The sequence below is a fragment of the Ptychodera flava genome, chromosome 19, assembly GCF_041260155.1.
Source record: "Ptychodera flava strain L36383 chromosome 19, AS_Pfla_20210202, whole genome shotgun sequence".
In the NCBI taxonomy this organism is placed as follows: domain Eukaryota; kingdom Metazoa; phylum Hemichordata; class Enteropneusta; family Ptychoderidae; genus Ptychodera; species Ptychodera flava.
The window spans coordinates 12,459,486-12,473,118 of record NC_091946.1 but is presented as its reverse complement, the minus strand read 5'-3'; the positions used below and the strand labels follow the sequence as shown (position 1 = coordinate 12,473,118).

General features: G+C 38.7%; 1 protein-coding gene across 1 annotated transcript in view; it reads right to left on the bottom strand.

Moving 5' to 3' along the window:
- The window catches only part of LOC139118983 (uncharacterized), a 135,240-nt gene that overhangs the window by 97,042 nt on the left and 24,565 nt on the right, over positions 1–13,633 (bottom strand). The window contains exon 2 of the mRNA XM_070682585.1: positions 210–509. Within this exon, the coding sequence (XP_070538686.1) occupies positions 210–509 (300 nt within the window). The remainder of the gene's footprint in view (positions 1–209; positions 510–13,633) is intronic.

Below are 13,633 nucleotides of genomic sequence, written 5' to 3'. Positions count from 1 at the left end.
CACAATGATCGGGTTGGTTTACTGAACACCTTCCCGTCCTAACTTTGACAGCTTTACGATGTACCATCTGTGGGTAAGGGGAATACAAACAACACACTGGTCGACATAACGATCACACCGATGCGAACAAGGCATTGAAATACATACAGGATGATAATAACGTGTGCACGACAGTAACTTGACTGGGTAGACAAACAAAGTATACTTACTTTCACAATGCCATTTGCGTCCGTGTAAAATTGCCAGAAATCGTAGGTTTTATAGGAAAGGCGGTAGGTTTCTGTCCACTCGTTAGCTTCCTCTCTTCCCTGCGTTGAAATTGCCGTTAGAGTGACAGTTTCGCCGAAGGCAACTTCAAACCACTGATTTTCGTCAGGAACCGCCGAGCACCACGCCGTAAAGGAACCCTCATAGTACAGCCTACCGACTTGCGCCTCGTGGTTGGCGAGGGCCGATGATGCAGACAACTGGTTGTCCTCTATCTCGTCGCTGTCCATTCCAAGTGGCCCCTGGGCAGGATCAAAACAATAACAACACGCACAATTCAAAATAATAATTTGTAAAATTGTCCAGATTTGCGGAGACCTTACTAGACCCATGCCGTTATGTCTCTCTCGTAGTGTATCATAGCATATGATCAAAGCAACCCCCTATCGTTTGCTTATAAAACTGGATGCCGGAGTGGAAGACTAGCGGACGAAACTATTACAGTAGACAGGGGGAGAAACCACTTCTGCAAATTCACATACATGTACTCTCATTTTAATGCGAGATTTGAAGTGGAGAGGTATTAGGAATTTTGTTATTAAGTAGTACCCTGCATTTAATTGATGAAAATTTACGTAAACAAGCAAAACTTCATGATCAAAAGCTGGGGCGCCTTATGTGGTTTCTGAGGTAGGTAATAATTGTCACCCGCAACGTGCTGATGCTAGTGCACGCTTCATTACACTAAGGATTATCGGTGATCGTCTTCTCCGTGAAATTGGTTTGATCAAATGAAAATTCATGTCTCTGCTTCTATTACACTAGTCCCTGTAAGCTGTCCATAGGGTCAATAGAAGTGTCTTGATTTAGCCGTTGGCAGTAACCTACATAATGACGTCAAATACGTATAGGTTCACTTTTGTCCACATAGGTATAGATAGTGACGGCTTATTATCTGGCGAAAGATAAAAAAGTATCTTGAAATCTGCAAGTATTAATAATATTTACAGTTATTTCTTTCATTGCAGCCCGTTGCTTAGCAAGATGTTATCCAAAGTTTCGACCATTTAACTCCGCAGTCGAGACGACTGTTCGGATCATGTCGTAAGAAATCACGGCCATATTAGGCAACTCCCTTCTCATGTTTTGTAGGCGCTGTTGTAGCTTTACACAACGTGCACGGCATTCTAAAAGTGTGGACAACCCAATTGTGCAAAATTTGATATCGCCGTAGCACGCACAATAAATTATACTTCGACGCTCACTGCGCACCGTATGTTACTTTCATCGGAGCAAAAATATTAACCCTGCCAAACTATGTGATAACCTTCTGTACTTTTTCGATAAAATTATCAAATTCAAGGTCACATACTACAGCTGTTGTTTCATGATGGTTCGCTTTCCACGATACTCTTGCAATTCACATAAAATCCCAGCTTGACATGATCTATCGAAGCCCCTGCGAACGATTTTGTGTCACGTGACCATGACCAACGTCTGATTTCCCGCCTCTTTATATTGCAAACTTCCCAATAAATGCGAGTTTCTGCCGGCGTCTATAAAAAAACACGGGAAATTAAAACCAGTGAATCGAATACTCCGAAAGATTTGAATTCACTCTGATTGCCAATATCAACGACGATCAACAGTTGTTGTAGGAATGAATACAAAAGGAGACCTTAGTCTCTGCGTAAACCAACGGCTTAAATGCAAGCGTTAAAGCTGTGTCAGCAGTGATTATTGGTGAATGACAAGGCAAATACTTTATTACGCATGCAATTACTCTGAGACAAGCGTGAGCGCGCATAGGTATTAGTTTTGTATCACCGCTGTACCCTACAGCAGTAAGAAACTTCAACGGCGAACGAATATCGCTATCGACAAAACTTTGATCCAAGAAATTTATACATTTTCGGGTTTAAATAAAAGCTACAATATTTAGTGTTCATATACCTTTATTAAGGTGGGAATTTTACTGTCGGGTTGACGGTATCTTAGTGATCAGTCTTGTCTTCCAGACGCAAAATCTTGCTGCCAGTTGTTTTAAAAATAAAATATAAACAACGAGGCTGAAATGGAAGGGCGTATTGAGCAATATTGATTGGTTAATCAGGTGGAATCGAAGATCGTGCGACAAAAGTAGGCATTTAAATATGTGGAATAGGGTATGCAAAAAAGACCTGTCTGATGCCGAGAAGAAATCTCATACAGCGTCGACACTTTCTGTAAGACAAGCATCTGTGACGTCTTTACAAATTTGGCATAAAATTTTTGACTCAAGGAAACTAAAGAAGTTTTTGTTTTTATTGCAGTGCACAGTACACAGTTTGTATACTGCCTGCTTGCTTAACAAACAACACATTAGTTCGTTACAAGTATTGTAGCCACGATAAATGTACACATCAGTACTTTTGTACCTGGGGTGTTCATTTTCTCGGAATTTCGTTCGAAGATTCATCAGTGGGTATGCGACTGAGATTGCGCACTGTACTGATTATGATTCGCTATCTTGTTACGCATGGCAAAGTGTCACAGAAGGAAATACTTCAGTGAGACTCATTCGCCATGACGTTAGGAATGGCTCAGCATATTATGTTCGGCTGTAGTTTCCTACGTTCTTCACAAACGGACTAACGAGAAGACTGTCATAGCAACAGTGCAGGTAAAATACCTTGCCCACGCGACTCTTGACTCTGTCGCTCTTGTAACGCTCACTTTTCACTGTTAGAGAACTTCTTGCTTTGGAGAATGATTGTGAGAGAGTGAAAGTGGCCCCACAAATTCAGAAATTAGGCGCAATGGGTGCGTTACCAGGGACGCTAAGCTAGCCTCGATTGTGGCTCAGACAAGCTGATCAGCTGAATGAACTTTACAATCAAGACAGGTTTGAAATTTTCGAGAGTTCACAGTATAGAAAGCTGTCGCTACTGTGAAGTTTAATGAGTGACATGACATTTACGAATGCCAATTTTTGGAGATGCAGTCAAACGGTGAAAAGTCTCTCGCGAGAAGACACTTTAAGGAGACGCTACTAATGGACTGTCAGTCACTCGACGCGATGAAAAGGTTTACGAATATGCCCCTCGGACTTTCTTGCAAAGTAACAGAGACTGAAAGCAATTCTTATCATATCCAATATTTTTTATGACAGTGAAAAAATAGAAATAACCGGAGGAAAATAAACACGAAGTAGTGGTTTTCAATAAATTTACTCATTTGTTATGTAACTAGAACACAATTGCAGGTAAAGTGTTTGATCAAGGGGGCAAGTGACTTCAACTCTTACATATTTTCCGTAATCTGTATCTTGTTTCATGGTTTGTATTTCCTGAAAGAAGACTGCGCCTCGGAGACAGATATTCGGATGGCTCATTTTGACGCTTATGGACAAGTCTCCCTGGTGTAATATTTGCTTGTGATAAATAAATTTTGCACCGATTTATTATTATTTTTTTTTTGAAAGCTTAATTTTCACCATAGAGTTAGCTAAGTGATGGCGGCCATTTTGAATTTCAAATGTCGGTAATTATTGGGTATTGTTTCTCTAATTCTAAATTTTGCAGGGAGATACATGATTCTTATCCCTTATTTCTAAAGGCAATGGTTGAACGTTTTGTTACTGAAAGTTCGAGCAAATTTGTAAAATCTTCCAATTTGGAGGGCGTGTACTGCCATAATCCATTCACCGCCATAGTTTGACTCCCAAAACATACTTTTTCATGGTTGGGCCTGGTCCAGAGGAATGGGGTGGAAATTGAGCATTTGGAAATAACCATTATTCAGCTCGTTAGCATTTCCTGTAGCTTTAGCCACATTGATATCGATGACTTGATAAGAACAATAATAATAACATATGCATGAATAACGCTTGCAAAGTGAGTGGTCAGATGGCCTTTCGGAGTAAAACAAGAACATGTGAAAACATGAGTAACAACAGTGTTGAAAGGGTATAGGTAAACAGCTGTTTACCCTTTAACTTCCTGAAAAGGGGGGGTGGTAATGTTTGAACATTTTCGTTTTAACTTTCATGACTCCACATTTCGTCCTCTTTACCAGTTTCCGGACACATCGCACACAACGCTGACACCACTGTGTTGTGGCGGAGATTTTCTTGCGATCGAAAATTCAAATGATTAATTCAAATGACACATGGTTGCTCTGTAGTAAGCCGTCTAAACTGAACTCGTGGAAGCCAAAGTTAGTCTTAAAACAACGCCGTATTGGAATTCATAGTCGTTAGGAAACAATCAAAGTAAAAAATTCTCTGAAATATTTGGGTCGGACTCTAGTGCACGATATTCTCAACTCTGAAATCGGTAAAAGTGGAAACGGTAATTCCGAGGAACAATTTGTGTATGGTCTCAACCTAACTATCACATAATTATATTTATGCAAGGTGAGGGAAAGATCAATAGATGTTGGGAGGTTGTGGTCATAAATAGTAAAACGTCTGGAGAGTAAAATTGCCTGAAAATCACAAAAATATTAACATAACAGAAAACTGGAAAGAGTGCGGTACAAATGGAAGATAAACGAAACTGAAGGAAAACGTGTGTCAACTCTACCAAACTCCGAAAGAAACGGACCCCCATTTTGTAAGATATGTATTTGTTTTATTCTGAATATATTTCCTGCACTCATTATGTACATGACGATCACCCCGTCCCAATATTGTTTTTATTTTTTTAATCTATCCATCATCCAACAGGCATCGCCCAATTACAGGATGAGGTACCAATTACCCACTACCCAGTGGAGCAATGGCAGTAAAGTGCCTGGCTCAGTCCAGGGCACGACTCCGTGCTAGAGCCTAGAACTCACCATCCTCTGATAGTGAATCTATTACTCTTGACTCGACAGGTCTCAAACTCACCATCATCTGATAGTGACACCGGAACCCTAACCACTGCCCCACAATGCCCCTCGAAAACCTGCCAATCGATCGTAGAGGCATACAACATTGAGGTAGAATGCGCCTCGGGGCAGGTTCCGGGACTCTCAATTTTTTTACAATGCTTTATGAATCTACCACTTGTGGAGCCTCATTTTTAAGTTCATGGAGTAAATAAAGTTTTCAACGTCTTATTTCTGTGAATATCAAAAATTGGATTGTCCACGCGGAGTTAACACATGGATGGTATCCATTTTGAATTTCAGATGTCTGTAATTAACATTGGATACTTTGTTTTTACAGAAGCAGCTTTTGCGAGGTGACCCTTGATGTTTAAAGTTATACTGTCACCTGTTCCAATTTTGCCACGGTTACTATGCATGGAAAGAGAAAATCTAACCAATCACAGATTTCAAGCGGGTGGCCGCTTTTTAAAAGCAGCGCCCTCACATGGGCATTTTGAATACTAAGGAACGCCCCTTTGACCTTATATGGGCATATTTAGATTACAGGTGGCTGTATACCTTTAATCTTGACCTAAAGAGGGAATTTTTTTAAAGTTGCCTTTGCCGAAAGTTAATATTGCCTTTTGAAAAGTTTAAGCGAAAGTTTAAAGTTTTTCAAGATCGAGGAGTGTACTACCTTAACAAGAAGTGCATTCAAAAGTAATTATGATAACATACACGATTTCTCACCTCTACGTCACACATCTTTCCGCCCGCAACCCTCCCTCTGGGATGCGTAGTAATAAAATTATACAGACCAGAATAATGTATAAATGTTAAGTACTTCCACCATTTGATAAAAACAACATTAAATTTTATGCTTCGTAATAAACTTTCAGTTCAAAGTATATTCAAGACTCATATGAGAGTATCTCACCCGATTTATTGTCATAACACGGTGCGAGGCCGTCAATTGGCATCTGTCTATCGTGTATCCATGGAAACGATTTTTCCCAAGATGTTCGTTATCGTAAATCAAAACGGCCTCTTATATGGCCGCCAAGAAAAGAGCGAAGTTGAGTCTGGAACGAGCACTTCGCACTTGGCAAGGTTGTTTTCTTCTCTTTATTCCGCGACTACGAGGAAGTTATGTGTGCACGTATGACTATTTCAAGGATCATAAAACGCTCATCATAAGTTACGAGAGAAGCGGGTCGGGTCAGATTATATCTCGGAATCAGTTAGTGATGTTAGGGAGAGGGATTCAGTTGATTACACATCGCGTCCTGCACCATTCAAAATAATTAGCAGTTAGAATTTCAATTTGCAAGAGACTATAATCGAATGTTTAGACACGCAAACGGATTATATATTGTTTCATCGATCTAATCAACTTGGTAGCAATTGGATATTGTAGACAAGTAGCGCGGAGTTATACGCAATTTTTACGATGCTTTCCCGACACGAGGTTTTAGTCCGATTCAAGGAAGCTTACAGCGCTTTCTGCAACATGCTCATCTTTTGTGCTCTTCTTAAATTATTCAACACTTAAATTGTCAAGATTATGGAAAGGGAAATATGGACTGCTGTCGCATGCCGGATAAAACACTGTATCCTTTCGTATAAAAAGGACAAAATGCCCGGATGTCATGCATTCTGTTCAGCGAGCCGCTCCAAGACAGCAAGAAATTATATCCATAGTTCGTAAGACCGACCTAGTATGTATGCAGTGAAAATTGGTCATAATTCACTATGCTTTAAAACGGTAAAATATGACATGTTTTTTTTTATGACCCAAAGATATGATTACGCGTTGCAGGAAATTTATTGTAAGTCTTGTCTCCCTGGGGAAGCGCTATCAATTTTACGCGCCAACAGCTTGCACGCACTGGTTCTCTTGTTTACCGAGGGCTCAAATTCTTTACCCAAAATGCAGCTCTGATAATGATTGAGCTAAGTATTGTCTGCTGATTTACAACGCCAATGTATGGAGTAAGAAATGCAGCCCGTGGCTGTAATTTAATATATTTTATTCTTTGGAACAGATGACACCTTCAATTTGTCATGACTTGTCATATCCTGCGAAGTTTAATAAATTATTCTCTGGTTTGGTCGATATTATGTTTTACAGCCACTTCTAGTAACTTTGAGATTTCTGTGAGTACGCGCTGTGTATAACTTTTTATATTTTATGACACTGTGACTGTGATCGCGACGAGACTGCAGAGTGGATCACGTTAAACCGCAATGCAAGTCATCATTATTCAAGGAGCTATACACAGTAAAGTTTCTGTTAATGAGTGGAGAAAGGTAGCCGTAGAACAAGTACACTGCGAATAGAAGGAGAATTTAGCCGAGCGCCATGATCAACATTAGCGTTTTGACCGCGAGAGACACATACTTAACTTGAAACGTGTGCAGTCACTGACCGCACAACTCAATGCATGTAAACATTTTTTTCCACGCTGTGTCATGGCTGACTCGGTCGACGTAAAGTTATAAATGTGCACAATGTTGAGGTGTGTCATAATGTCTAACTGAGGAATGTCATGGCATAATACGAGGTTGGCGGCGCACAAAAACTACTGACTGGCTACGGTAGATGGTCGTGGCAGAACTTTTTTTCAATGGGCTGCACAATGTTCGAAAATGTTACGTTGTTTTCAAAGAGTGCCAGGTAATACAGGGATATCGATTGTTGATGAGAAAGCTTGAAATACGTAAATCGACTCTATGTACAAAGCCCAGTTACCGTTGTGAGCGAAAAACAAATCTTGAAAACTTACACGAATCCGTAAAACTCTATTTTAATACCGTTGTAAGTATACTGACTTCGCCTCAAACGCAAACCGACCAGTATTTACGCGGCAACAGAACGCTTAACGACACCTCCGCCGATAACGCTTTCACAGCGTGGTATGGTATTATTGAAATACGGAGAGCGCTCGTGTCGTTTAATCTCGCCTGGAGACTAGCGGAAATTACCGGTGTGGGAAAAACAGATACAAATTCTTTCGCCAAATTGAATAATCTGTTTTTGTTTCATGGTACAAATACAACGCTTCAAGAGCCAATAACTCGTAATTAGGGCTGTTCTACAATGCGCTGATGAGCACACAACCAAATTAGGCACATCATACCAGAGCAGGACACTTGGACAATTCCTCTTTATTACAGTAGTATTACCTCAGTAGCGGGCAAATCTCGCTTCGGTTTCGCGCTAAGTGTAAAAAATGATCAGCTAGTTGTCTTCGGTGCACGAAAGTGCTGGTTAGACCTTTAAAATAAGTTGACAGTTGTTGCGCGACGTTAAGCTGGCTTTATACCGCACATATGCTTTCCCTCGAGGCAATTACGCGCGTGTCACGTGATTAGGCAAAAGCTGGCGACTGGGAAATGTAAACAACAAGGGAAAAACAGCAGGAATACGGTAACCGCGGATGTTTGTTTCAGTCTGATTAAACATCAGATTTTATTTTTAATCCGATTCTTGGTCGGATTAAAAGAAATGTGCTGCTGGTATTAAATATCCTCCGATGAATACAATACGTATATTGGAGGATACCGTCAATATGATTTTTCTGTTTCAAGTTGGTGGCTATTTCATTCACGTGATTTGGAGATACATTGCCAAGTTATGCTCGTTTGTTTTCTAGCCTTTATGATTGTACATGATAACCAAGCAAGCTTAAACCGAATATTTAGTTTTCGGAGACCTGGCATCGGCACAATTTGACCGTGACCGGTATCAGTACCCTGGTATGCGCATCGAAAATCTTTCCCCATATGCCGATCTCTACTGGGCAGACGATATGTTGTAAATTACCAGTGTCAAAAACTCGGGAACAGCCGTGCGTCATGCCCAACATTTGTATCTGATTATGATGCACATTTATGATCATTCCATGAATTCACTAAAACGCTTTCTTCGTTTCTTGTAGCACATTTTAAAGGTATAAATTTATTCTTTCGATAAAAATTATTTATTTATTTTTATTTATTTATTTCTTATTAATTATTCGATTATTTATTTATTTTATTTGTTTGTCTATATATTTATTATTTATTTATTATTTATTCATTTATTTATAACTTGGGATATTTCAGTGAGGATCCTATAATGTACGCCAAACATAGTTTTTAGGCCTCGATAGGTATGATGGCCGAGAGAGTTCAAAATGCAAAATTCAAAATTCAATACTTGAAAACGAGGCTTGACAGGCGCCATCTTGGTTGGATATTTATGATGGCTAGTTTTTCATAACTGTTTTGAGTTCTTCATTAAGATTGCTATCTCATTTCATAGCTTTGATCTCAGCATTTGTATGTGATCTGGGCTGTGAAAGGTATTAAACTGGCGAACCTAACATTCCCATTGTACTCCCTATAGTGTGAACACATGCCCAGCATTAAGAATCTCAACATAGCCTGTTATGACTAATGACCATTATTATTGTGTAAAAATTAATTCAAGTGAGGACTAGAACATATATCCAACAATAATATTGCTGATTGTATACATAACAGTTGTGTTGAGAAGCCACTTTCTTGTCATTCGTGATGCTTCAGTTAAGAGAACAAGAAACTGCAGTTGCTTCAAGGAATGAAATGCAGAAAATATAGCCCAAAATTAGTCGTACTGGGGCTTTAATGTATTGCATAAAATCGTGTATTTATTCCGTGCAGTCATAGGGTATAAGCATAGTCTATTTTAACTTTGGTGGTCTATACTGTGACTACAAAACACAAAAAATAAAATATTCGACTAAGCATGGCGTGTTTACATCCTCTTCATTACATGTTATAAACAAAATAAAAAAATATCGGGGTGAACTATTTCGAAAAGAGATACAAATTGAATGTGCTGTTAAATTAACTTTCGAACTCTAGGCATTATTATATTTCATGAATTTTGCTTCATTCATCATTCGAGTTGACGTTCAGTTGTCGACCACACTCACCATTTAGAAGAGATTCGAAGAAAACAGACAGTATAAATTACTTTTCATAAAATTACTTGTTTAATAACAAGCTCTATGAAACCTTAGTTCCCAGAATATTAGGTTTACTTATACAATATTAGGTCAAAATGGTCAAGTGGAAAAATACCACTATTTTTCTGTAGGGTTATGATGGCTTGTCGTATCCCTATCACTCGTATTCCAAGAAGATCGTAATATTGACTACAAGGAAGTATTTTACCCATTATTGGCAACCAAAAATCCCTGTGCATTTGTTATCATATGATCACAAAATAAACCATGTCACTCTAAGTATATGGTCACAGATGCTTGAGATCGAAACTTGAAATGAGAAAGCAATGTTTGATGAAGAACTCAAAACAGTTATGAAAACTTAGCCATCATAAGTATCCGACCAAGATGGCGCCAGTCAAGCCTCGTTATCAAGTATTGAATTTGAAATTTTGAATTTTGCATTTTGCATTTTGCATTTTGAATTTGGAAGAACTCACTCGGCCATCGTAGTTATGTTATGTCATGCAAATAACACTTTAAGGGGCATGTATTTTATCAGCTCTATCTCTGTAAACAAACTGATTTATTGGACTCAACTTTCAAGGAAGAACAAAAGACTAGCATCACGTAAAGGTCAATGCCATTCAGCACTGTTGCAAGACACAAGGATTTAACACTGTCATTTCAACAAAGCGTTCCTCTGAAAGGTTATTACGCATGGATATTTGGAATGAAACTCGGTGAATCGCTTATTCGCTCACCAGTTTTCAGTCACATTTGATTTGTGGATAGACCATAATAATTTATTGAAGGAACGGTAGTCAGGATAACGATATGTAATTTTATTTGACATTCAAGATTTTACACGTCGTTTTCCGAGCTAGCAAAGCATGTGCATATTTTTCTCCATACTTCCATAGTTTTAGGTACGTCCCTATTACTTGTATGGTTTTTTTTTTGCAAAAATCGAAAAACCTATATTCTGGTTTCTTTTTAGCAAAAATTTCTCAAAGCAGTATTTTCCATTCTTTGACCATCTACCCCTAATGTCTTATGACCCTAATCACGAATCAGTAATTTATTGTAGATGACATTATAACTGCGATGTAAATTACTACCGGGGACAGTAAACAAATATTTCATTGCGGTTCCAGAGTCATAAATACGGTTTGAAATTTACACGTTTGACATTTTAGTATCGGCACTTAGATAAATAATTTCGTAGATTGTAGCGAAAATTGTTACAGTTGAACTAGGAGTATCAATTGCAATAAAATAACATTTGATAAAATATTACTGTCTCAAAAGGAGACTATAGATCTACATCTTCTATGTTTCGAAAATTCCAAGTTTGAGAGAAATTTTAATCAGAAGATTTATATATGTTTCCTGATATCAAAAACTTAGTTTATTTATTTCGTCTGTTTATGATTATTTTCTTCTTTGGAATAAACAAGCTCAGTACTTTTTAAGTTTTGTGGATGTTAATGGCAGCTAAGTAAAATAAGTCATCTAAATTTTATATCGTTTCATTTTTGTTTCTTTTGCCAGCATTCATCATGACTTAAAACTGTCAGTGCACCCCTCTGACGTGACGTATACATCATTCTGTGATTTCATTGGCCCTGAACTTACGCTGATCATCCTCACTATCCGAATCGTATATATTGTGTTGAAACGCCTTCACCCTTCATGTAGCCATACCAAGGAATAAATATAAATGAAATACCATATTCCGCCCTCGCTGACAGGTTGACAACATAATGGACTCAGTCTGACAGAAAATTCATCTTATATATATATATATATATATATATATAGAGAGAGAGAGAGAGAGAGAGAGAGAGAGAGAGAGAGAGAGAGAGAGAGAGAGAGAGAGAGGAGAGAGAGAGAGAGAGAGAGAGAGAGAGAGAGAGAGAGAGGTGTGTGTGTGTGTGTGTTTTGACAGCTTCCATGAAAGCACGGTGCACTTGACAAAACACGTTGTGATCAATAATAACCTTATTGATGTAATAATTACAGACAAACTTAAAAACCCTGTCGTGATGAATCGTTTCCTATTGAAGGTGCAATAATTGCTGTCGATGTCGTTTCAAGCACTGACCTCCATTTTTTCGAAGGTTGAAAGTTACAACGCCTTCAGGAGATCTGAACACACGCTGTTGCCGGGGTCATGGCCTCTCGGAAACATGTTTGGTTACAGTCATACCACCCAATTACCGCTACCGTGATTCGCCCTTGGGCTAATGCAAATTAAACGATTTGTCAGAATATTTAGAGGCAAAATATTCTATAACTCATTTACACAGAGTGAAGAAAGTTTTAGACGTATGTGTTTACAGTGGCATTGAAGCGGAAATACCCTTGACGTTTGATAGGCTTTTTAACTTTTATTGTGTGAAAATAATACATTTCCCTATTGTTTTCACTGAAGTGTGTTAACATCATACAAAGTTGCCTATATGTTACGTTTACTGTTTGCGCAGTAAACACAAGTTGTGTAGATAACATAGTAGATAAAAAGAAACCTAGTCTTTTGAGTGTTTGGATAGAAGTGTAAAATTACTTATCGATATCGATTTGATGAGATCTGAACAGAGATTGAATGTACAGTTCTGTCTGTCACAAACGTTTGAGTGACTGCATCCATTCATGACACTCACTTTTTAACAGTGCGTTTTATAAAAAACCTGATTGGCATCTGTCTGTATGTATTGTATTTAATTTTGTCTACACAGAGTGTTGTCCTAATTATTTTTGGACGAAATATGAAAAACAAACACAGATCGTATGCTCGAAAATACGTCGCGCTGTGTCCTTCCTTTGTTGCCAATGTCGCAGCAATTTACTTAAATGTCGCAAAAAACGCAAATGTCGTACGATCGTTTCGATACAAACCAGATTACCTATCGTAAAGGGGTACATCAACCGCTGTACGCACAGTGTACATGTGCACCTCCTGTTGTAGCGGACTGCAGGACACCGTAAGTAAAGATCGATCGACCGTTTCACAAGTTTATTTCCCCCTCAAAGTTTCCAAATCGGCGGAAGTGCGCGATATTGGCTTGATCTCCATACAAGACGGATCAAAAACAATTCTTGACTGGTTTAGCTTCGAATAAGGAATGGAACTGAATTTCCATCAGCTTCTGCGCGATCCGCGATTGATCACGATATTGGATCTGCACCGGGCAAGCAGTTACCGCCGGTGAAATGTTCGTTGTTGAATGCTCCAAATAGTTCGTACGCAGTATAAGTTGCCTTTACTTTGAACATTTTTTTGTGTGCTAAAAACGATGTGGTCATTTTATAAGTCCGGATTGGAATTCAGTTTTCAAAAATAGCAATGGCCATTCGGCATTGCTATCTGGACAAGAATCCATTTTCGACAAGAACGAGGAAATTAAAACCTGCTAGTGTCATAATGCATTCAGAAAATCACACTAATTCATATGAATTTATGGCTCAGACGACATGTTGCAACAACAACCGCGCAGGCAGTAACACAATTTGTCCGATTTTCAGGCAGCGGTGTTTGAAGTCGCGCGCGCAGCTATACCGTATATAGTAACAAACCTGACACCGAGATCAGCGCTAGAAAAGACTAGTTGATA